Source organism: Mustela lutreola, chromosome 6 (assembly GCF_030435805.1).
Source record: "Mustela lutreola isolate mMusLut2 chromosome 6, mMusLut2.pri, whole genome shotgun sequence".
Taxonomy (NCBI): domain Eukaryota; kingdom Metazoa; phylum Chordata; class Mammalia; order Carnivora; family Mustelidae; genus Mustela; species Mustela lutreola.
Genome location: NC_081295.1, coordinates 40932188 through 40956909, shown reverse-complemented (window position 1 = coordinate 40956909; position 24722 = coordinate 40932188). Strand labels below are relative to the sequence as shown.

The 24722-nt window shown below is 45.4% G+C and overlaps 1 protein-coding gene across 12 annotated transcripts in view; it reads left to right on the top strand.

Moving 5' to 3' along the window:
- The window catches only part of ANKRD6 (ankyrin repeat domain 6), a 188146-nt gene extending 165769 nt beyond the window's left edge, over nucleotides 1-22377 (top strand). For 7 of the 12 annotated variants that reach the window (XM_059177089.1, XM_059177090.1, XM_059177091.1 and 4 more), the window contains 11 exons: nucleotides 113-211; nucleotides 1588-1686; nucleotides 3618-3716; nucleotides 4926-5003; nucleotides 8978-9082; nucleotides 10366-10500; nucleotides 10830-11015; nucleotides 11484-11636; nucleotides 18796-18909; nucleotides 19619-19745; nucleotides 20872-22377. In XM_059177089.1, coding sequence (XP_059033072.1) covers nucleotides 113-211; nucleotides 1588-1686; nucleotides 3618-3716; nucleotides 4926-5003; nucleotides 8978-9082; nucleotides 10366-10500; nucleotides 10830-11015; nucleotides 11484-11636; nucleotides 18796-18909; nucleotides 19619-19745; nucleotides 20872-21443 — 1767 coding nt within the window. In that variant the 3' untranslated portion in view covers nucleotides 21444-22377. The remainder of the gene's footprint in view (nucleotides 1-112; nucleotides 212-1587; nucleotides 1687-3617; nucleotides 3717-4925; nucleotides 5004-8977; nucleotides 9083-10365; nucleotides 10501-10829; nucleotides 11016-11483; nucleotides 11637-18795; nucleotides 18910-19618; nucleotides 19746-20871) is intronic. The other 5 variants (XM_059177098.1, XM_059177097.1, XM_059177095.1 and 2 more) reach the window with 4 other exon arrangements.
- Nucleotides 22378-24722: the final 2345 nt, after the last annotated feature.

Here is a 24722-nt window from a genome sequence, read left to right as displayed (position 1 = left end):
TTTTTTTTTTTTTCTTGCAAGTATCCGTCAACCTTCTGCGAAGCCTGCCTGGTGCAGGTCTGCCAAGAAGCGAGTTGCTAACGTGTCCTCCCTTCTCTTGCCTCTCTCCAAGGCGGGAAACACCGCTCTGCACCTGGCCTGCCAGAACAGCCACTCCCAGAGCACACGCGTCCTCCTGCTGGGCGGGTCCCGTGCCGACCTCAAAAATAATGTGGGTGAACAAATCCGGCTTCTCTCGCGCTCTCTTGTGTCCCCTTGGAAAGTAACCCTAAAAGCATACTTGAGTATTAACACCTAGAAAATGAAAATGTGAAACGTGTTTGGGGACTGTCTAAAAAGTGTTCGTTTATTTTGGCTACGTCCTGAGTGGTCGGCCAGGGGCAGGAGAAGGGGAATCAAGACTCAAACACTGCTTTTCTCCCATCCTTTTCCCCTCTGCTCCTCAGCCTGGGTTTGTTGCAATGCTTCTCCTAGCATGCGCTTGCAAATGAGTCCAGAAAATCTCTGCCTGCATACTGCTATACAGTCAGCGAATGTCAGATGGTACCATCCAGGGAAGGTCTTCTGATGCTCCAGGGCCTGCGTCTACAAATCAGTTAGGGACGTGTCCTTGGGAAGAGCTGATGAGTCTAGTTCTTAGAGGATTCCTGACCGTTGAGGTCACGTGGGCATGCCCCCTCCCTCCACAAGCAGTGTCTTTCCTTTAAAAGTCCCCGGCCTCATTCCTCGACTGGAGACTCCGACTGGGGTTCCTCTCAAAAAATGGTCTTTGAAGGCAGACTCCTCTAGAGTGGGTCTTAGAGTGCCCTGGACCAGGGCTCTGAGCTTGGACGCTTCTTAATCCAGGGGAGAAGGTTATGCTGAGTGGCCGTTGTCTCTAGACAAAGTTTGAATGAAAATATCAAGAAAACACCGCAGAACGTCCTGACTTTGTCTCCAGTTTTGTTTCTCTGTGAGCGGTTTAGCTGGTGACCACTCAGGAAGATATTGATCGTGAGGTTTTTCTCTGAATGCCCTGTTTTACGCCAGTGATTGCCTCCTCCTCTGCTCCCCCAGACTGCTCTGCCCCATATGAGATATTGGGGTCCTACTCAAATGAGACGCAGCTCGAACTTTTTTAAGAACACGTGTGATCTTAAGATCTGAGTGCTCTCCCTGCCACGCTGTCCTTTGAGCCATGAGGAATCCATGATGGAAAAGGGCTTGTTTCTAAAGCAGTGCTGTTGGTCTTCATTCCATGTGCTCCAGAGCATGGGGCTGTAGGAGAGGCTGTGGTGAATGGGTTCCTGTCAAGCGCTGGGTAAGCAGAGAGAGCCTGCCTTGGCTCTGGTGAAGGCCTCGTGGGGAGCGGGCATCCAGCATCTGAAACCTGAAAGCCCAGAGTCTGCGCAGAAGAACACCCACGGAGCCGCAGACAGCAGCCAAAGCTGTGGGTCTCATGGTGGAGCGTCCATGGGAAAGTGAAGGCTTCCTGTTCAGGCTGATAACCTTGAACATATGCTAGTCTGCCAGTTTTTTAATCATTTTTTTCTTTCCTTTCCCCAGTAACTGCTCAGATTGTGCTCAGAGTTTGATTTCTGTCCGCAGGCAGGCGACACCTGTTTGCACGTTGCTGCACGCTATAATCACTTGTCCATCATTAAGCTCCTCCTCAGTGCTTTCTGTTCTGTCCATGAAAAGAACCAGGTCAGTGCATGTGTCCTCCCCACAGCTACCAGGCCCCCTTCCCACAAGGCTGGCAGGTGTGTTAGCACAAGCCGGGTTAGAGGCTGCTGGGAGCCTCTAGTCTGGGATGAGGCGTGACTGTTGCACGGAGATCTGTGGTCCTGGTTTATCTGGCTTCCTGGAGGGAGCCTGCTCTTCGCGTTCCTGTGCATATCTCCATATTTGCATATCAAAGACTTTCTGAAGATCCTGGGGCAGGTTTTGCTTATAATGGTTTTACAAAGGAAACCCACAAAGAGGAATGTGGCTCAATAAGCAAGGGAATTCGGTGTCTCCTGACTCCGTGAGTTCTGCTCCTTGCACTGCCATTTGGAGCTAATGGAGTCTCTGATCTCTGAAAATTCGGATATGTGATCAGCATCTGTGCTATATCCTGGGGGTTTGCCATAAAGCTGTGATTATTACAGTGTCCTATGGTAATGTGTGTGACTTACAGTAGCTTCAATTTGTTAAATGTCTTGATATTTACTTGATATTTAGTGATAACATTGTCTTTTCTGAGTATGGGTACATATATCTGAAATTTTAAAAACAGATCATTATTCAGATTAACTGTGTGCCATTAACAGTGGTTTCTGACTCCCACTGCATATTAAGAATCAACAGGGAAATTATAAATACCACTACTGAATCCTACAGCAGTTTTAAAAGACCAGAATCCAAGTAGTGGGATTTTTAAAGAGCCCTTGACCGGAGTGTGCAGACAGGATTGAGAACCACTGGCCCAGCTAGATACCTACTCCTGTCATTCGCCAGGCTTCCAGCAGCTTCTAGCTCATCAGACAGGTGACACTTAGCCAGCTCCCACGAACCTGTGTTTCTCAACCTTGGCAGGATGTTTCAGTCCCCTGAGAGCTTTGAGAAATACCCATGCCCAATGCACACTTCAGAACAATTCAGTCAGGGTCTGGGGGCTGTGACTGGGGTGGCAACAGTTCTCAAAGCTCCCAGCTGACTCCAGTTTGCAGCCAAGGTTGGAAACCCCTGCTGGAGAGCATCCCCCAGCACCCACAACTAAGTGACTCAGCAGTGAACCACAACTGCCCTGGCTAATCCTGGGGGCCGAGGGCCACGGGGCAGGTGGATTTCCATGCTGTCCAAGAAAACCCATCATCCAGAACTTGACCTGCTCGCCCAGTGGGAGAGAACAGATTACTTCACATCTGTATTTGCCTCATTTGTTTATATCCTTTGCTTGGGGACTGGCCCATGAAGCGGCCGTTGTCCATAGCCTCCTTCCGGAGTTGACTGACCATCTTTTGTAGGAAGAAAATATGAACTTTATTATAGGCTACTTGGTAAGAGGTTAAAAACTGCTGGTCTTAGGTGAACACTGATTTTTCTTTCAGTGACTCCACCCAAATGAAGAACCCCCTGAGCCTGCGAAGGGATTCCCAGTGGGCTCTTTACATTCCCACAGGTGCTGGGGTTCCACCCCCGCCCCCCCCCAGCACTTGTAGAAGTAGCCACTTTCTCCCAGCTTCTGCTCATTTTAGTACTCCGAAACCAAGGGGTCCTGTGCCTGGGCAGATGGACGTGGTCCAGAGCCCTGTGATGGCTAGCCTGCTGGCCCCTGGCTGGGTGCCCGTTATCCTATCTTGGTGAAGGCTTCAGGTCTCGCCGTTCTCAACAACCCCAGCCCAGCATTTACTTTGCCCTCTGTACTCAATTCTGTGATTTCTACTATCCTTCCTCGGAGAGGAATGTGATCTTTGTATGTAGGTCATTTTAAAGAGACCTCTCAAAAGAGAACCACATAACCCTTGAACTAAGCATTCCCTATCAAAGGCCAATCCTAATTTGAAAAGCTACCACCAGGCCATGGGATGAAAAACTGGAGGGCTGGAAACCATTATCAGATGGAGTTTAGCAGCCTTTCTTATTAATTTCAGGCTGGAGACACAGCACTTCATGTTGCTGCTGCCCTAAATCACAAGAAGGTGGTTAAAATCTTACTGGAAGCTGGAGCAGATGGGACCATTGTTAATAATGTAAGTGAAGTTGCAACGATGTTTCTGAAAATCATTTCCACCCCTTTCCAGAATGGAGGGTGTTGTTACTACCTCACTCCTGCAGGGCACCTAGCCTCACCCAGTCTTACTCTGCAAAAAGCACAAAGCTCCCCAGCCTTACTCTGTAAGAGCTGGGTTTCTACTAAAGCTGAGGACCCCAGAGGTGGACTTGAGGGAAGCCTTGCTCATGAACTGTTGAGCCCCGAGCATTTATCTTTAGACTCCTAGCTCAAGTGAGCACATCCTGCCAGGCAAGGGAAAGTCATGGGTGTTGGAGTAAACTGACAAGTGAATGTTATGGAAAGGGAGTTCCTGCCCAATACATGGATTGGTTTCTCAGGAAAGTGGCCACATGACCGTCAGATTAATCATCCTCAAAATTTTCTTCTCCATAATCCCCTTCTCTCTCTCTCTCAGTATCCCACCTCCCCGCTTCTGTCTCTCTCCTGGGCCCTGTGGCAGGTGCTGGCTCAGGCGCCCTTTCTTCCTTGAGGCTGAGCTGGGGTCTCTGCCCTCCTGAAGCAGCACAGACTCAGACGGTCTGGGGGCCGGACAGTTGTGTGGAGAGTTGGGGAGTGTTGGAGCTGACAAAAGTCCCCACTCTCCTCCTCCTCACAGCTCCCACCTGATCGGGTGGTGTGTCACCGTACCTGTCCCCTGAGGTCTTTCCCTTCCTTTGAATCCCTCAGTTATCAACTCCTACCTTTCGGCTTGATCTCCCTCGAGTCTGCCATATGGCCATAGCTTCCTAATTGTTCTTTACAATCCAGGTCCTGAGACTGGCTAGGGCTTCATCTGTCCTTCCAAGTGTCCTCCAGGGAAGACTCCTTGCTCCGCTGCATGTGATGGTCCTTTGTGTTTCTCCAGCTGAAAGCTTCCACCGTGACCTTGCTTTTCACATTCCCTCCTCTCTCTTCTAGGAAGGATTCCTTGGTGGGCAAGCATTCCAGGGCTTTGCTTCCGCAAGGGTCCGCACTGACCCACCGCTGCTGTGTGCTGCTAGTCACCTTGCCCTTGGGTGTGACTTGGCTCCCCCGCTGACCGCGGTGGGCCTCAAGAGCAGGGCCAGGTCTTACGTGTGACTGTATCTGTTGAGCTTGCGGTGTGGCTGAGTGTCCCCACTGGGGGCTAGGTGTGGGCAGGGCTGGTGTCTTTTACTCACTTGTCCTCCCCTGTGCCTTTCCTTAGGCAGGCCAGACTCCACTGGAGACTGCGCGCTACCACAATAATCCAGAAGTTGCTCTTCTCCTCACTAAAGCTCCCCAGGTAGGATTTATTGGATTTTCCATTATATGGCTGATGTGGGGCTGCAAAGTTGTTGGGATTCTCTGGTGACCATCTATTAGAGCCAATTCAAACTACCTTAAGTAGGAAATTGATGGGTTCACAATCAGGCAGTGGAAAATGTAGGAATCCGTGTAGGCCCCCAGGATAACTAGAACCAGAGACTTAAGTTTCAGGAGTTCGTCTTCATACGTGGGCATCCTTTCTTCTCTGTGGCTGGTTCATGGTCCTTACTGGCTTTGTGGACTTTAACTCCCCAAGTGCTTGGGGAAAAGGTTCTGGTTTAAATGATACAGAAGAAGATTGTGATTGATGAGCTTGGGGCAAACGCCCTGAACAAGTAGGACAGGCACGTTAGGAAGACAGTTGTATCCATTTGATTGTGTGGTTGGAAGGGGCCTTTCCTAGAGAACGGTGGGAGAAAGGGATCCATTGTAGGCAAACAAAGCAGTTAATGTCCAATAGAGGCAGTCAAATATAATGGTGTTCTTTCCTTCTTTTGAATGTAATGGTATTTGTGGCATCATTTAACTTAAAATTAATATCATTTGAGTTGAGATTGAAACTATCTAATACTTAATAATGTATAAGCTGTTCCTCATTTTAGCATCCTGAAATAACGGTTTTTTGTTTCTTCATATTACCTTTCAGACACCTAATTTTCATAATTGTGCCTACAATATACTACCCTTTTGTATCCTGCCCTTTATCTTAATTATAATAGGAAAATGTTCTGCAGTTCACATAATTATTCATCATGTGGAAGCTAGTTTGCTTTTTTGTTGCTGTCCAATATTTTGTTATAATAATTTGGATCTAAATGTCCAATATTAAGGAAATGGTTTACTTCCTGATTAGAGGTACTCTGTTACATTACAGCAAAAATAGATTCATTTTCAATCTTAATATGCCTGATGCTGTAAGTAGGTAAAGTCTCAGAGAGCCAGAGGAAGATTCTAGATAGGACCCTGACATACCTGACTCTCATCAGCCCAGAGGTCTGTATGGCCTTTATATCTTTTTTTTTTTTTTTTTTTAAATTTTAAGACTTTAATTTATTTATTTGACAGAGAGGGAACCCAAGCAGGGGAAGTGGGGAAGGAATAAGCAGGCTTCCCGCCAGGCAGGGAGCCTGATTCCGGTCATGATCCCAGGACCATGGGATCATGACCCGAGCCCAAAGCAGATGTTTAACGACTGAGCCACCCAGGCGCCCCTCATTTATGTTTTTTTAAAACCTACCTGATATAATTAGCAGTATCTGGAAGAGGTGAAGATTTTTGCCTTTTGAAAACTGGTCAGCCTGTCGCCCATGGAGTGGGTCCTCAGTGGTGTCTGGAAGTCTCTGGAGCCCCTGACAGGAACAAGTCAGGTGGTGCTTTGGAAAAAGTTTCCACCTCTTTCCAACTATTGCAAATGAATCATCAATGGAATCACATCCATGAATCCTGATCGAGAAATATTGGTCTCTTACAGATCAGAAAGTAAGGGATGGTCAGAATCCATCTCTGTTACATGGCATCTCAGCATTTGACAGTTCGGACACCTCTGTTCTTAGCTGTATGATGATCATCAAACTTTGTGGTGTGGAGTATCCCCAAGGCACACAGACTTACATGCCTCTAACTCTACCTGCCTTTTGTCTTCCAGATCTCAGGGATCTGAGTTCACAGAGAAAAAACTTTACCGTGGGCCTTTTTCCTATGTAATTTTCCTTTAGTGTTTCCCTTAAAAGCAAACAAAAAAATCTTCGGTTTTTCCACACCCACTTGAATAGCAAACAGGATGACATTTTATGGAAGTTTTTTATGTGATTATATATGCTAAACTCTATTCTCAATACGAAGAAGGAACTTTCACATATGCACAAAATTATACACAGGCTGTTCTTCTGTTCTGAGGTGATAGAACTAGCCTTCCTCTGTGTGAAACAGGAAATTCCTTGCCTTGGTACCTTAGTTGACCATGGATTTCAATGGCAGTCCTTCGAGGTTACTCTGTAAGGATCCGTATACCCTGATTTTTTTGAACTGGAAAAGATTGATGACATTCCATTTGGTAGACGATATGGCTCGCTGAGAAAGGCTGTAAGCCATGCAAAGTTATTTTCACTGGCTAATAACATGCTGTATGGAGGGAATTATTCTGGTGATTTGGGTGACCTGTGAGTATCCCTTCTCAGTTTAGATTGATAACGGTTCACAAATGCTTCTGAAAGTGAATTTTGGGTGAATGCTGGGCTGTATTCTGTTCTGGCAGACCATAAGCTGAATGAGTGTTGGGCGCTAGTCACTTCGCATCAGACTAGACTGCCTAGTGAGTCTGAATTTAGCTAAGAAAGGGCTTAGGACAGTGGCTCTCAGACCTTTTTGGTCTAGGGACACATAACGTTCTAGAGGCCCATAAAGAGCTGTGTTTATATCTGTTAATAGTTACCGTAATTGAAATTCAACTTGCAACGTGTTTTTAAATAATAAACATTTTTAACTCTGTTACCACAAAAGGAAGTTGATTTTCTGAAAAATAACTTTATCAAAACAAGTTGTGTGAGAAGAGTAAGTAGCAGTATAGCAGTATTTTTCATTTCTGCAAATCTCCATACTGTTTTCCTAAAAAGATGGGAGGGCCCTCCTTTACTTCCACTTGTGATCCATTGGCGTATCGTGTGCAGCTTCTGGTAAACACCGCTGTACACTCAGTGTGAGAGAGAAGGCGGCCGACATTGTGGTAATATCATGAAGGTAATTTTAACCTCGTGGACCCAGGATTCCAGGTCACTTTCAGAGCTGTTGACTTCAGGGATGAAAATACAATTTAAAAATCTGGTTCAGCCACAAGCAGATGTCCAGAATTCTTCATTTAGGGGTCTCCTGCTGCCCGTAGAGGTTCTTTTTGTCTCGTAATAGTGTCACTTGAATTTAATGAACACGAAGTTGAACATTGAGCTGAAAACTATGCTGAACTATTTACATATGAAGACCAACTGTTTCTTTGCCGAAAAATTTTGGGACCTTGAAAAAGTGTTTGGACTTCCTAGACCCCTTAGTCAAAGTGGGGTGGGTGCTTCTTGAACTGGGAGCAAGGGGCTGGGGGAAGGGTATGGAGCTGAGCCAGAGACTGAAGGTTTCTGCCAGCTCAAAGATCTGTACCCTTGTTAAACTTCCTCTGTCAATCAAGGTACTCTAGGGACGGGGGCAGGAAGAAGGCACCTAACAGTGACTGATGGTCCAGCGTATCCCAGCCAGCTGCTTGTCTTGGTTAATTCTATTAACTCCCCATATTTACACTGGGGAATGCAGAGAGGGCAAAGAACTTGCCCAAAGATTTTACAACCAGCTGCTGCTGGGTTCCAAAATCAAGGTCTCAGACCCCATGTCTACCTGCCTGTGTCCATTCCACTCCCATACTCGAAGGGGCAGACCAAATGCTTCCTTCTGAGGAGGAGATTCCTGTCCCATGGTGGGTACTGTGGTTCACAGACGCACCTCAGTGTTTGACTCAAACTCCCCATGCCTTGAATACAGTTAGATAGAGAGAAAATCTGATGGGCTAGTTCAGGTCCCATGTACCAAGATATTGAGCCTGTGCCTGGCCCGGGGCTGCCATGTTCTACCACTCTGGGGGATGCCATGCCTGTCCTAGTCTCTCTGAGCGGTGGTCCCTGGAGTTCAGCCGTGCACAGCCTGCATATGCCTATATGGGGCCATTGTTCTTGTCCTAGACCTGAAGCTCCTGGAAATCAGGGATCGGGGCTCCTCCTCTCTGGGTCCTTAGAGAGCCTGGCACGGGACCTCGGGAGCCTAGCAGACAGTCTGGAAGCACTTGTGGACGTGAACGCCGGGTGTCTCTCACCAGGCGGGAAGCTGCATTAGATCAGAGCACCGGGTCCAAGGACGAGTCCATCGTGCTGATGCTGCGCACCGGCGGTTTGTAACGATGCCTCTTGCCTCCTTCAGGTCTTGCGCTTCAGTCGTGGGCGAAGCCTGAGGAAAAAGAGAGAGAGGCTCAAGGAAGAGAGGAGAGCTCAGTCTGTGCCAAGAGATGAGGTGGCACAAAGCAAGGTGGGGGGTAGCCCTCCTGCGCCTCCCCAACTTCACTCCCTCCCAGAGGGTGGGAGACTCACGTGGCTTCTGGGCTCCTGGGGCAGCGGCCACGCCCTCTGTCTCTCCTTTCCACTGCTTCTTCAAACGCTGTCCGTGCTTTCTCTTCGACTCCCTGTCCTCCACTCCTCCAAGGGTTCAGATCGTGCGCCTGCCTGTTGGTCCTTTCTAGCCCCCTCTATCTGTGGTTCTGTCACCACCATGTGGACCGCTCCGCCTGGGACACTGTGCCCTTAATCGTATAGGGCAGTGGCTGGCAAAGCGTGGTGTCCACTGTATCATCTGGGACCTTGTTAAAAATGCAGAAGCCCTGGATCAGATGCTCTGGGAGGGGCCCGGCAAGCTGGGTTGGAACAAGCCCTGCGGGTGATTCTGATGCGGACTCCAGTTTGACACCCGCTGGCCTAGGTTGCTTCCTTCCTTTCTGCTTAGGGAGTGGACTGAGGCTATGGTCGCCCATGTCATTCCTCTGTGAGACTTGAGAAGAAGACGCCCCCTGGGCACCCCAGCCCCACTCGGGGCACATATGGTAAAGAGTGCCCGAGCTGGATTTCAGGTCCCTCTGCCAGGTGCCCTCGTACGGGGACAGCCGGCACGACGAGACACCATAGCCATGGAATGCACCGTGCCTTGCCGATCTCCCAGAACGAGAAAGGCTAGGATATAAAGACAACTTTTGGCCCATAAAATTTTATACTAAGTCCTCATTATTCTATTTTAAAATCTTATCCATTTCCAGGTTTAAGGCGGTGTAACTCTGATTAAGTTCTTGTAGGTATATTGTATATATTAATTGGTAAGAGTTCCATAAGGACTGGAAATGTGATTTGTTGTTGTTGTTTTAGAGGTTTCTCATACTCTGTTATGAATTGTGAGGTCCAAGTTCAGAGAATGAATGGTATTTTTGTTGTTGCTGTGGTTGTTGAAATGCAAAAAAATAATAATAAATAAAAAATCTCTAATGCTGAGGTGTTTGTGGTAGGTTCCTGAAGCTCTAGAATATAGAATTAGACCCAAGACTGATTTGGCCCCTAATAAAGGCAAAGTCAAATACTCGAGTGACTGGGAAAATGGAACACGGTCCGGGTCGGCCAGCAGGCAGTGTTCCCGATTTGTCATCGGCTCAGAGTTCCCTGGGTCCCTGAGTGGATGCCGTCTTGCAACCAGAATTTTACACCATTACAGAAAAAGGCAGAGGGGGGCAATTAGAACTGGTTTCTGGGCTTTTTTTCTTTCCTCTGTAGGGAAGTGTCTCAGCAGGAGACACCCCCAGCAGCGAACATGCTGTACCCAGAAAAGAAGAGGCCAGAGAAGATTTCCTGTCTGCCTCCCCAGAGCCCAGAGCAAAGGACAATCGGCAGAGAAAGTCAAGGCCCAAGGTCTGGAGGCCCGTGAAAACAGCCAGGGGAGGGCTGGGAGATGGGTTGGCAGAGGGCCCTGGGATAGCGTCATGCCCAGTAGCTAAAAACGCCGCTTTGCTTGGCTTGCTGGTTGGGAGCCAGAGCACAAAAATGAAATCTGGCCAACTTCAAACACAAGGTTAGTGGGCTGGTCGATTTCTTTTGACATGGGGTGCTTAGAGAGGAATGCCATGAGACCAAGCAAGCCAGGTTCTCTGTCAGAGGTGGGTGAGATGGGCGTGGTGCACTGGGCATCAGTCCTGCAGATGTCCCAGTGCTCAGGGGTATTGGCTCTTCCTCTCCCACAGGTGTCTGCGTTTTCTGACCCCACCCCACCAGCAGACCAGCAGCCTGGACACCAGAAGAGTGCGCATGCTCATAATCCTCCTAGAAAGAGGCCCCGGCACCGATGCTCCCCCCCGCCCCCTCCCCATGAGTTCAGAGCCTACCAGCTCTACACGCTGTACCGGGGCAAGGATGGGAAAGTGATGCAGGTACACGACGAGCCCTGTCCAGACCTGGGACCCTCGGCCTTAAGCAAGGCTGTGCGTTTATTGCTATTCTTGGGGACGAATACCCATTTTCAGTGTTGACTTAAGGCATGAGCTCTGAAGATAAACCAGGTGGTCCTCCTGACCCAAACTGCAGGTGCGCCCCCTCCTTGAGCCCCAGGCACACAAGGGCAGTCACATGGCTTTCTGCACCATCCTTAGGGGACTTGATCATTTTGAGGCCCCAGAGTAGATAAAAGCAGCAAAGATTGGTACTCTATGAAAATTCCTAATGCCTGTTGGTCTCAAGGCTTGGCCCACTGGACATCCCAGAGTTATGCCAGGACTCCATCTGCCTCCTCCAAAATCCGTATTCCCCCTGGCATACTGACTGGCACTGGAAGGGGACTCAAAACCAATTTGTGGAAGGAACGAATGAACAGATTGATTTCTTTGCTGTTCCCCTGTCAGGCACCGATCAATGGTTGTCGATGTGAACCCCTAATCAACAAGCTGGAGAACCAGCTGGAGGCAGCTGTGGAGGAGATCAGAGCCGAGCTGGGGTCGGTGCAGGATAAAATGAACACAAAGCTGGGACACATGGAGGGCAAGACCCAGCACCAGGTCAGTGAGTTGCCAGAACTCTTCATGTCCCGCTGCCCGGACAGGAAATGGAAATCAGAAAGAGCCCTCCAGCATCCTTCTGTTCCGCAGCCTCAGCCCTGAGCATTTCAGCTGGACTGTCAGGAAGAGTTCTGGTTTCTTTCAAGCCCATTTATTCAGATTTTTAAAAATCTTTTTTAAAAATTTATGTTCAGTTAATTAACATATATTTTTGGTTTCAGAGGTACTGGTCTGTGATTCATCAGTCTTACATAATACCCAGTGCTCACTGCTTCACGTGCCCTCCTTAATGTCCCTCAGCCAGTTACCCCAGTCCCCACCCCCGCTCCCCTCCAGTCACAGTTTGTTTCCTGTGGTTGAGTCTCTTATGGTTTGTCTCCTTCTCTGGTTTCATCTTCTTTTATTCTTCTTTCTTGTCCCCCACAGTCCTCTGTTTCGTCCCTTAAATTCCACATACGAGTGAGATCATATGATAACTGTCTTTCTCTGATTGACTAATTTAACTCCTCATAATACCCTCGAGTTCATCCATGTCACTGCAATGGCACGATTTTCCTGAGGATTCTGACTAAAGTTTATTAATTTTCTTTTCAAAGAAGCAGCTCTTGATTTCATCGATCTTTTCTGTTGTTTTTATTTAGTTTCTGATTCATTTATTTCTCTCTGGCGATTATTCTTTTTTCCCAACTTTGGGCTTTTTCATCTTATAGTTCCATTAGATGTAAGATTCGTTTTTTTTGTTTGATATTTTGTTTGTTTGAGGTAGGCCCATATTACCTAAATTTCCCTCTGAGAACTCCTTTTGCTGTGTCCCAAAGATTTTGATCGTTTTTATTTTCATTTGTCTCCATATATATATATATATATAAATTTTTTGTTGTTGTTTAGTTTTTTTTTAGTTTTTTTAGTTTGATTTCTTTGTTGACCCATTGGTTATTTAGTAGCATGTTGTTTAAACCATGTGCTTTTGGCTTTTCCATATTTTTCTTGCAGTTGATTTGTAGTTTCATACTTTATGGTCAGAAAAGGTGCTTCATATGATTTTAGTCATTTTACATTTATTGAGATTTATTTTAACACATGATCTATCCTGAAGAATGTTCCATGTGCACTTGAATGTGTATTTTGTTGTTTTTGGATAAAATGTTCTATAAATATCTGTTCAGTCCAAATGGTCTAATGTGTGGTTCAAAGACAATTTCCTGGGCACCTGGGTGGCTCAGTTTGTTGAGCCTCTGCCTTCAGCCGACGTCATGATCCCAGGGTCCTGGGATCAAGTCCTGAATCAGGCTCCCTCCTCAGCTGGGAGCCTGCTTCTCTCTCTGCCTGCCACTCCCCCTGCTTGTGCGCATGTGTGTGCTCTCTCTTGCACACTCTCTATCAAATAAATAGAATCTTTAAAAAAAGAAAAAAGATAGCTTCTTTATTTTCTATCTGAATGACTTATCCACTGATGTAAGTGGGAAGTTAAAGTCTCCTTTATTGTTGGTTTTTTGTGTATTACTATCAATTTCTCCCTTTATGTCTCCTAATATTTGTCTCCTAATATTTGCTTTATGTATTTAGGTGCTTTGATGTTGGGTGCGTATGTATTTATAATCATTAGAATTCTCTTGTTGGATTGATCTCTTTAACATTATGTAAAGCCTTTCTTTTTCTCTTGTTCAATCTTTGCTTTTTGATTTTTGTTCTAAGATTTTATGTATTTATTTGAGAGAGAGACAGTGAGAGAGAGCATGAAAGGGGAGAAGGTCAGAGGGAGAAGCAGACTCCCCTTGGAGCTTGGAGTCTGATGTGGGACCTGATCCTGAGACTCCAGAATCATGACCTGAGCCAAAGGCAGTTGCTTAACCAACTGAGCCACCCAGGTGCCCCAGTCTTTGTTTTAAAGTCTGTTTCTTATGATATGAGCATTGCTACCCTGGCTGCCTTCTCCCCACTCCCCTTCTGTTTGCACGGAGTATCTTCTATCCCTTCACTCTTAGTCTGTGTGTGCCTTTAAGTCTGAAGTAAGTATCTTTTGGCAGCAAATAGATGGGTCTTATTTTTTTAATCCATTCAGTCACCCCTTATCTTTGAACTGGATCATTTAGACCATTTACATTTAATTATTGACAGGTATGTACCTATTGCCATTTTACTGTTTTCTTGTTGTTTCATAGTTCTTCTCTGTTCCTCTCTTGCTCTTTTTCCTTGATTGGTGAATTTCTTTAATATTCTGCTTCTCTGGGCGCCTGGGTGGCTCAGTGGGTTAAGCCGCTGCCTTCGGCTCAGGTCATGAACTCAGGGTCCTGGGATCGAGACCCGCATCGGGCTCTCTGCTCAGCAGGGAGCCTGTTTCCTCCTCTCTCTCTCTCTGCCTGCCTCTCTGCCTGATCTCTCTCTATCAAATAAATAAATACAATCTTAAAAAAAAATATTCTGCTTCACTTTCTTGTGTGTGTGTGTGTGTGTGTGTGTGTATCCTAGGTTTGGGGTTTGTGTTTACCATGAGATTCCTATATAATATCCTAGGTATATAGAAGTCTATGTTAAATTGATGGTCACTTTGGGAGCCTGGGTGGCTCAGTCGGTTAAGCGACCAACTCTCTTGATTTTTGGCTCGGGTCATGATCTCAGAGTTATGAGATCAAGTCCCACATTAGGCTCTGCGCCAGGCACGGAGCATAGTTGAGCTTCTCTCTCTCCCTCTCCTTCCGCCCCGCCTCTCCCCACTGCCACCCTCTGCTCATGTGCACATGCCTGCTCTCTTTCAAAAAAAAAAAAAAAAAAAAAAGTCACTTGTTTGAATACATTCAAAAAGAACTTCATTTTTACTGACCACCCCCCATGGGTTTTATATGTTATTTTGTTTATTTTTCTTTTGAGTTTCCCTAACTAACTTTAAAGATACACTTTCACTTCTTTTGTCCCTTAACCTTCATACTAGTTTTATAAGTGATTGCTTTACTACTTTACTACTTTTACTTACCAATTTTTTGTCATAATTTTCTAATTATTGCCTTTTTACTACTTAAAAAAAAATCTCTTTAGAAGGTCTTGTAAGATTGGGGCACCTAGTTAAGCGTCTGTCTTCAACTCCAGTCATGATCCCCGAGTCCTGGGATGGAGCCCCATGTCTGGCTCCCTGCTCAGTGGGGAGTCTGCTTCTCCCTCTCCCTCCGCCCTTCCCTCGGCTCCTGCTCACATGTGCTTTTTTGCTCACTCACTCTCTCAAATAAATGAAATCTTTAAAACATTTTCTTGTAAGGCTGTTTTAATGGTGATGAAGTCTTTTAACTTTTGTTTGGGAAAGTCTTTATCTCTCTTTGGATTCTGAAGAATAAATATTCTGCTGGGCCGAATATTGTCAGTTGTAGGTTTTTTTGTTTCAGGACTTTGAATATATCCTGTCACTTCCTATGGCCTCAGAGTTTCTGAAAAATCCGCCGATAGCCTTATGGGCATTTCCTTGAATGTTACTACTTTTTTTGGCTGATTTGAAATTCTCTTTATTTTTATTCTTTGATATTTTAATTATGTGTCATGGTGTGTATCTCCTTTGGCTTACTTTTGTTTAGAACTCTCTGTGCTTCTTGAACCTGGAGTTTCCCTTCCCCAGCTCAGGGAAGTTTCTAGCTATCTCGAAATTCGTTTTTCTTCTTGTTCAGTCTGGGTGCTTTCCATTGCCTCCTCTCCCAGATTCCAGATCCATTCTTCTTCATCCCCTGGTCTGTTGGTTCCTTCTATTATATTTTTCCTTCTAGTTACTATATTCTTTATCTCTGATTACTTCTTTTTATGTTTTTTGGCTCTTTATTGGAGTTCTGAGTTCATCCCCTTCTGTGCAACTGGTGAACGTCTTTAATGGTCTTTAAGACCATTACATTGAACCTTATCACTAGGATTAGTTACCTCTCTTTTGTTTAGTTCTTTTCCTTGCTTTTTTGTCTCGTTCTTTTGTTTGAAGCCTATTCCTCTGTCTCCCCATTTGCTTGACTTTCTGCTTTTGTTTCTATGAATGAGGCAGAACAGCTACTTCTCTTAAACTTGAAGGAATGCTCTTATGTGTGGTCATTCCCTATGTAGATAGAGTGTGTGTGCTTGGGGACTTCGGCTGGCTGGCACAACTGTGGCTGGTGTGGGCGGGTGGGGGGTCCCCAGGATCTTTGCATTGGGGCTGTCTTAGTGGAATGGCATAAACTAATGTGAGTGCAGATTGGGGCAGTCCCGGGGCCCTCTGTGCCAGAGACCCCACGGCAGGTGAGCGGAAGCCAAAGCGGGTACGAGGTGATGTGTTCCAGGGTGCTCTTCACGGATGCACCCTACCACATCATCTGTGTGTGCCTTTAAGCCTCTGGAGCCAAGGGGGACTCAGGCCGGGAGACTCAGGACACACTGTGTTTAGTGTGCCCTGGCAAGTCAGTTGGAGGTGGAGTGTTCAAGGTACTTGGAGCCTGTGTCACCTTGGCCACCTGTGTCACCTTGGCTGGAGCTGTCGTGAGCACTGCACCATGCTGGCGGCTGCCGTGGTGGGACAGATCGGGCTGCTGAGGGTTAGGGCAGGGCTCATCGAGGTGGCAGGATGGCGTCGGTTCCCAGGCCCTGCTCCCTTCTGTGATATCAAGGTGGAGGAGGAACACAGACTCTGGTGCTTGCCAGCCCTCTGACCCGGCGAGTCTTCCAGTGGCTGCCCTGATGTTTGGCAGGTTCTGGTTCCTTTGTATTCTCGCTGCCCTTTTAAATCCTGGCTTTTTTTCTGTGCACCAGGGCAGACAGATCTTCTCACCTTCCCTCAGTACTGTCTCCACTACAGTTCAGTGTTGGGGCAGGGGGTTCCCTCTGTTACCGTGTCTCTGTCTCCTTTGCTGTTCTCTGTATGGTCTATCTCCTGTGGTGCAGAAACTGCTCTGTCATCCCCCAGGTCTTCGGGAGGAATTGCTCTATAAATAGGTGTAGATTTGGTGTGTCTGTGGAGGAGACGACAGGGTCTTACTGCCTCACCATCTTGGGCCATCTTTAAGCTTATGTTTAAATTTGGTAATGTCCTAGTTGTGTTGGGTTTTGGTGTGCTAATTAATGGCAATGTACACTTCCGTGTATGGAGCAGAACATGTAATTTGGTTTTGTCTATTACATGTTTGTTTCCCACATCCAGTATAGTTAATAGTGCTCTGTTTCAGGTGTGCAGTGTGGTGATTCAGTAATTCCTTACATCATCCAGGGCTCGTCCCAGGAAGTTCATTCCTTAATCCCCATCACCACTTTCACCCAAACACCACACACCTCCCTAAGTTACACCTTAGGTTACCTTAATACTAGGTCTGCATTGGCTCAAGTTGTGGACTTACTACCAGCTTTTTTCACCTGATTTGATATCCTGAGCAGTTTACCATGTCCTTTGCTTCATAATATTCCAGCATATTTTTTATTAGATTTTGAAATTGCTTATAGTTTTTCACTGTTATAAATAATGCTGTGATGAACATTTATGTGGGTAAATGTTTGCTTTTCAAGTTATTTGCTCAGATTTAGGATAATTGGGTCCAGAGTTAAGAATATGTTTGAGGTGCCTGGGCGGCTCAGTCGTTAAGCGTCTGCCTTTGGCTCAGGTCATGATCCTGGGGTCCTAGGATTGAGCCCAACATCAGGCTCCTTGCTCGGTGGGAAGCCTGCTTATTCCTCTCCCACTCCTCTACTTGTGTTCCCTCTCTTGCTGTATCTCTGTCTGTCAAATAAATAAAATCTTAAAAAAAAAAAAAAAGAATATGTTTAAGGCTCTTGACAAATATTAGTAATCTACTTAACAGAAAAGTTGTGTGAATTTATATCCAACAGGCCAGGTAAGTATATAAATTGAGTCTCCGTCTTGAACTTTTGCAATCATTAATATTACCATATTTGAAGCTTTTGCTGAACTAATTAAGAATATTGTTTAATTCTGGTTTCCTTGTTTGTTGGTGAGGTAGAGCATTTTAGGTTCATCTGCTATTTGTACTTCATGGAAATCCCCTTCAAGAAGTCTTCTCCTAGTGCCATAATATATTAGTTAAGATTGTCTTATAAATAAAACCCCCTTCAGCCAGCCTAAGCCTGGAGAGGAGTGTATTCGATAAATGCTGGATCTTCTCAAGGACCTCACTTTATTTCAAGGAGGGTGATAGACGGGGGTGTAGACTCTTTGTCCTAATTCCTGATCACAGGTAAAGGACTCTGCAGTGGCCTGAGTCCGTAGCTCACGCAGGCATCAGTCAGCCGTGCCCTGGGGCTAAGTTAGAGCAACTCGGTGACCGGGATAAGGAGGGAGGCGAGTCGGTCAATCTGAGGAGACCAGAGAGTGGCTCACAGGAAGACAGGAGGGCTGAAGGAACCAAACGGAAGGTGCTCACCACATCTCCAGACCTGCTGCTCTTTTAGTTTTTTGAGCTTCCTGTGTGTCCCTGACAGGAGACGAGCCCAGCAGCGAGCCCCTGTGGGCTGGCCCCTGCCAAGTTTCCTCTCCCTTGTTCGGGCCTTGTCTGGGCAGTGGAAGTTTGGCTCCCCTGGGTGTTAGGGCCCTGCAGGGAAATGTCATGATGTTGGGGGGACCAGGACGGTACGACTGAAAGGGGACAATCATTTGTTCTCTGACGCAAGCCCTTTAAGCTCCTTCCCCATCCTTCTTCACACTTGCTTTGGTTCCTCTCAGAGAAGCCCCAGGGCGTTTGTTCATTGGACACTGGGTAAAAGCGCTGAGCGTTCAGCTTCTTTCGCCACCTCATAGGCAGCCACTGACGCTTCGGGTGGGGTGTTAAGAACTAATTGGAAGGGTACAGCTGCAGACTATTTAGAAATAGTTTTTCCTTTCAATAATAGTCTTGGAAATAATGTTCTGAAACCTATAAAAATTCAAGGTCTGTTGAATTAAGTTTAAATTTACTGTGTGTTCAGTCTCTTCAGTCCCTTAGGACTTTAACAAATGAGAAAAAGAAGCCTTGACTATACAGAAACAGGCTCAGGGATGGTGAAAACCTGGAGTCTGATGGAGACTAGATGAAACTAGGGTAAAAGAGAAGTTGAGGTTTGCTTCTATTCTCTCTGGCTCCTGCTCGGTCCCCCAGAGCCCCGTCTCAGGAGTCAAGAGACCGGGACCCATCCTTAGATCTTCTCAGTCCTATGCTGTCTGCCCATTGAATCCTAGATGCGTGTTTTGGACAAGCTGATGGTGGAGCGGCTCTCAGCCGAGAGAACCGAGTGCCTGAACCGCCTGCAGCAGCACTCCGACGCCGAGAAGCATGAGGGAGAGAAACGACAGGTGAAAACCAGGATCTGTCCTTAGCTGGGCATTTACCACTCCTCTCCACTGAGCTAAGACCATCACTGAAAACCCAGAGGCCTGGAGCCCATAAAAGCATTTGTAATGTGTAACATGTCCTCTTTACAATGTCCTTTTATTCATTTATATAATGAATAGAAAAGAACATGTAGTTCAGTCCTTTTGTTGCCAAATATTCTGGCAATAGGTGGAAACTAAACGGTTCACAGAATATGCTGGGGAAGCTGTGGTCTCTGCTTTGAATCACTTCTGTGTACCGTGCGTCTGCTGGGCATTGCTCTGTTGCTGAGCGAGGCTTGGTTCCTGCCCTTGGGGAGTTCGTCTCCCTAAGACGACATAAACCGAGTCCTTGTTGAGTGTGTGTGAGTTCATGCTCCTAAGCAGCCAGATACTCTTGATTAGGATTTGGGAAGCTTTGGGTGTTAAAGGTGTCTCTTGCCCTAAACCATTCAGATTATAAAAACTGTCAGGTTTGGTGCTGGGTGAAGCTTGGTCTGCAGAGGGCAGCAGAGAAGGCTGTGTGGCTTGTGGGCGGGGATGGAGGTAATCCACAGCTTTTAGGCAGGTCAAGATGATGCACTGAACTATCATAACTGAAGAGTCCACTCTTGATGCTTTCCTTCATAAACCACATGTGCAACTCACCTGATCATTTGTGTGGGTTTGTGTGTGTGTTTTTTTTTCTTAGACATCACTGGTGGATGAATTAAAAACCTGGTGCATGCTAAAGATTCAGAATCTGGAGCTGAAGCTTTCTGGAGATTCTAGGACCTCTAGGACCAAATCCACACCATCTACTTGCGAGTCCTCTACAGGTAACGCGTGTGCAGAGAGCGCCATTCCACCCAAAGGTGGTGAAACCCCCAGAGATTGTTCTTTGCTGTATCCAAAGGCAGCCCCTAGGATAGGGCTGTGGAAAACACCAGATTATAAATTCTATAGAGCTAAGGACATGTATTGCTTATCGCTGTACATCTAGTTGCTATACAGTAGGAAAGTACTCCTATTTAAGTATCAGACATATATGAATGAAGGAGTAAAAGAATTGTTGACTGGTGATGACAGTGTTTCAGGTACAGTGTTGATGGTGTCCGAGTAGGTCCCAAAGATGAAGAGTAAGAAATGAACATGTCTCCTCGGCAGGGCTCTTGCCCTGGCCCTTGGGCTACTTTCTTTCTTCTCCCTGACCAGCCTTTGACCTTTGTTCAACTATGTAAAGCCTCTGTGAGCAGTAGTTCCTATATTGAGGCTGCCCCAAGGTGCTAGATGGAGACATCTTTCAAGCAAGGTATCTTCTCGTTAGCCACAGTGCTTTTACTCAGTGATAATTTTGAGGACACTTAGAGCCTTTGTAATTAGGCCTCTGTGAGGAATTCTGATATGTCAAGCATATTAAGATAATAGACCATTTCTGGAACTGTAGTTTTTATCTTCTTTGTGCCCATAACATTGGGGGAAACCTGGGCAAATTTATCATGCCAGGTCTCTTTATGGAACTTGGCTGGAGCTCTGGGTATAGAGAATATGACCACCTCACCAGACTGGGGCTTGAGTCAAGGAGCTAATAATTGGGGGTGCAGAAAAGGCCCAGAAATTAGGGAATGGACAGATTCAGTCTCATCAGTCCATACCCAGTTCTGTTTTGGAGATCCTTGAACATCCTTAGCAATCACAAAATGATACCCAGAACCTTCTAAGCTTTCTAACTGGCTAAAGGAAAGGCCAGAACTTTTTTGTCTTAGATGCCACCGGTGTAGTTAAGCCCTACCAAGCCAAAATGATCATCAAGGGGAAGTGAAAGCGGGGAAGGCAGAGGAAAAACTGCACATGGTGGTGGGCCATTGGGAAGGCTGACGGTTTACAGGATTATCAGGACTCTGAAATGCCAACCCAGAGCTACGGGACTGTGTGAATGTGTTTTTGTTTTCCTTCCAAAACTAGGTGTGGATCAGTCAGTGGTCACTGCAGGTCCAGTAGCAGCTTCTGACAGTTCTCCTCAGGTGGTGAGGCCCAAGGAAAAGGCCTTCAACTCCACTGCTACCCACCGACTACAGCAGGAGCTGTCTTCCTCAGACTGTACAGGCTCTCGACTGCGGAATGTCAAGGTCCAGACAGCCTTGCTACCCTTGAAAGAGGCAGCCAGATATGATCAGCAGGCTGGGCCCTGTGTTGACAGAGGCACCCAAACCAAGAAGTCTGGGAGAAGTGGGCAGACAAGGCATCGGACCCAGCACCCAGCACCCAGCAACCCCTGTGGGCTGCCGCCACCAGCAGCAGGCAGCGAGCAGACTGCCCCTCACATTCGAGATACCTCCCAAGCTCTGGAGATCACCCAGTATTTTTTTGAGGCCGTTTCTACCCAGATGGAAAAGTGGTATGAAAGGAAGATTGAGGAAGCACGAAGCCAAGCCAGTCAGAAGGCCCAGCAAGACAAGGCCACCCTGAAGGAACACATTAAAAGTTTAGAAGAAGAACTTGCTAAACTAAGGACGAAGGTGCAGAAGGAAAATTAGGACCTGGGGAGCAGCACAAGAAGGGATTCCTGGCTTTGCAGCTCTAGAAGAGCTACGGCCAACATATCCGTTATCGTGCACATGACGGACTTGCCTTTCAAAAAACAGTTGAATTTCTGAAATGTGCCAGACCCGTGCTTCCCGTGCTCTGAAGTTATGATGACTTCAGCAGTGAGACTGAAACCAGGGGACACTTGCTTAGTTGTAGGTTTCATTACAAATTCATAACCTCAGACCAGGGTCATCTGAGGTTCAAAAGCTCAGATTAGGTGAGCCACGCTAAGCAACTATATGATGCGTCGAGCCTAAACCCTAAAATTCAAGATGTATGAAATAATATAAGTCAAAAGGAAGAAGAAAAGCAAATCCCTTGTGAACGCCAGTGGCCGTTCATGTGGTGCACACTGGCTGGGCCCAGAAAAGAGTATCTTTCTGTAAGAACTGTGGCTGAGATGCACACATCCCCTCTCAAATTCCTACTTCTCAAAATGCTGACCTTTTAACTAGATGAAAACTTATCAAATAGATTGGGAGGAGAAAAAGATTTTCATGATGTCACTTGATATCCAGTATATCTTAAAAGATTTTGCAGAGTTGGTGTGTACTTAAAATAATGAGGAATTGGCTAATAGCACTGGGAACATTTGTTAATAAACTCAAATGAGAAACATTCAAATCAATGGTCATTGTTTCTGTATTTTCAGCCAAAATACTGTAACATTATGATTGATTAATCCTACTGATTTTAAAGATTAATGGAAAAACATTCATCAAAAAACTATCTGAAACTTCTATCCTTAATCACACCCGATTATCCAAGAGTACCTTTCTAAATTTGAGCTTATCGGTCTACATTTTATAAAGAAGTAAGGCTATTTCTTTTGAAAGTATTTCACTTCTAATTGTGTCCTGTCATTAAAGACCCTCAAAAGTTTCCCAGTGCTTTGCAGTGATTCTTTCAAGGTAAAATAATTCAGTAACTTGAGCTAGACCCCACTTGTTTCCCAGCTTTGTGGAGCCCCGAGGATTTTGCTCTGCTCTATGGAATATACAAAGTTGTAGAAGTGGCTTAGGTAGGTTGAATTTTGGATTTCTCTTCTATACTTCTTGTCCCTTGGTATGTGGGATTATATTTCTCTCTTTCAGATTCCATGTATGCACAGAAATCCCCATCCTAACAGCACAGGAACTGAGTACTATTGTCCCTAACTTTGAGTAAAATGCTGCTCATTGAGCCAAAGAGAAAATGTTTTCCTGATATGGGCACACCCAGGAAAACACAGTATGTTTATAGTTCCTTTGTTTCTGCCTAATCAGGCTTGCAGTTGTTTTTGTTTTTTTTAATAGTGACAATCTATGGACAGAGATCTTCCTAACAAATCTAGATCTAGGTGTAGGTCACCATTATACAACCCGAACAGGGAGTCAATGTCCTCTCCAGCTCATGTTCATGTCTGTAAGCTTGTCCTGTTCCTCAGCTACCATCAAGGCTGTGTGGTTCTCCTGTAGGGACTCCTGTTGCACCGCTCCGTGGAGAGCCGCCTTCTTCTCCTCATTCCCCTCTGCGCTCCTGAGGCAGAACCAGAGTGGGATGGTACCTTCACTTTCTCGGGTCCCCCAGTCAGGCGTCACGGACAGCTTTAAAATCCTTCCTCCGTTCACGTCAGTTTCTTGAGAACTGCCCGATACTCACATGAAATCCTGAGATAGTAAGTTGTAGTCTAAGCAGTTCTTTTTACTCATTAAATACATCCTATTACCCCAAGAAGTATGCTTGTTGAGAAATGCTGAAAACAAATGAAATTTTATCTCAACCATAGAGTGCTTTGGAAGGAAGTATTTTGCTTGTGTAACCTCCACCCATCAGAAACAGGTGGTTTATCACTGCGAACTGGGTATTTTTGTCCAGGTCACAGGGAACTGACTAGAGAGGAATGAGGAGTCAAAGGCACCTGGTCTGGCAGATGACACAGCTCCTTGTCTAACAGAAGGGAAACCCAGTAGAGGCAAGGAAACCGAACACCATCAGTCAGCCTCCCAACCCAAAATGGTGGCAGCATCTCTAGACCAATGGCTTATTTTCAAAAACTGGGTCTTTGTTCTTTAGTATTGTCTTTGTTCTTTAGTATTGTCAAAATTTCAACTTTGGGTCTGATAGGGGTCTTACTTTTCCCTTCTGCTATCTGCTACAATGAGTGAATGCCACCCTAGTACTCTTCCAAAGAAGCAAAGCCATTAACTGAGAGTCTGTCATGTGGGTTGTGTTTGAAACAGAGATTGGAACTTTCAATAGCTACGGGGGGAAATGATGTAGAACACAGAAAAGTAGTATAATACTGCAGTGGGGTTTTTGTTAGAAAACTACTGCACTGAGTAAACTAAAATCTGTGGTTAGGTTGAATATAAGTCCAATCTTACTTCTGACTTTAGGAGCCCAAAATAAATTGTCTTCATGCTTAAATCTTTTTTTTTTTTTCCCAGTCAAGCACTGATACTTGAGAGATATGTTGTCTTCTGTTTAATATTTTTATTACCTTGAATTTGTCTCCTCTAAGCATTAAACATGGTTCTCAACACTATAGATATTAAAATTCTTATTTAAAAAATGAAAGTGTGAATATATAGTGGATATTTTTGATTGTGTGGTGGACCAAATTTATGATTCCCAGAAAGCGTGCCTTCATGCAGACACACTTTGCCTTGTTTTGAGAGAAGGGTAATTTCTGGTAAATACATCTGGTTTAAAGTAGAAATCAGGTGTACTGCATGAAAAATAAATATTGGAAATTACATAAATACTTCTCAGTGCAAGCTTTAAGGTTTTGTTTAAATTGCTGACCTTTAGAAAATACTGAACCAAGAGAACAAAACCTCACTTAAAACTGTATGCAGGCAAAATAACATTTTCTAACAAATTATTCGTAAAAGCTAAATACATTTCTTCCTGTGATAGAAAAGCCAAGTCGATTAAGATTTAGAAGACAAAACCAGTGACCTTTTAGAATACTTATAAAAAAAAATTTTCAAATTGTTTTGTTTATTTTAAAGGGAAATATTCTTCTGTAATGTTGCCAAAATATGGTAAGTATGAATATATTAAATCCATGAGACACATAGTCGGGAAACAACACAGAAATTTTCCTAATGCAACCCAGAATAGATAAAAAGCAATTTCCTCTTCCTTGTAAACAAAAATAGCAATTTAATCCTGACAGAATTGCTCAAATGCCTGCCTGAAGGAAGGAAATAGGCTGTGGTGATTTCGAGTTTGGCACAAAG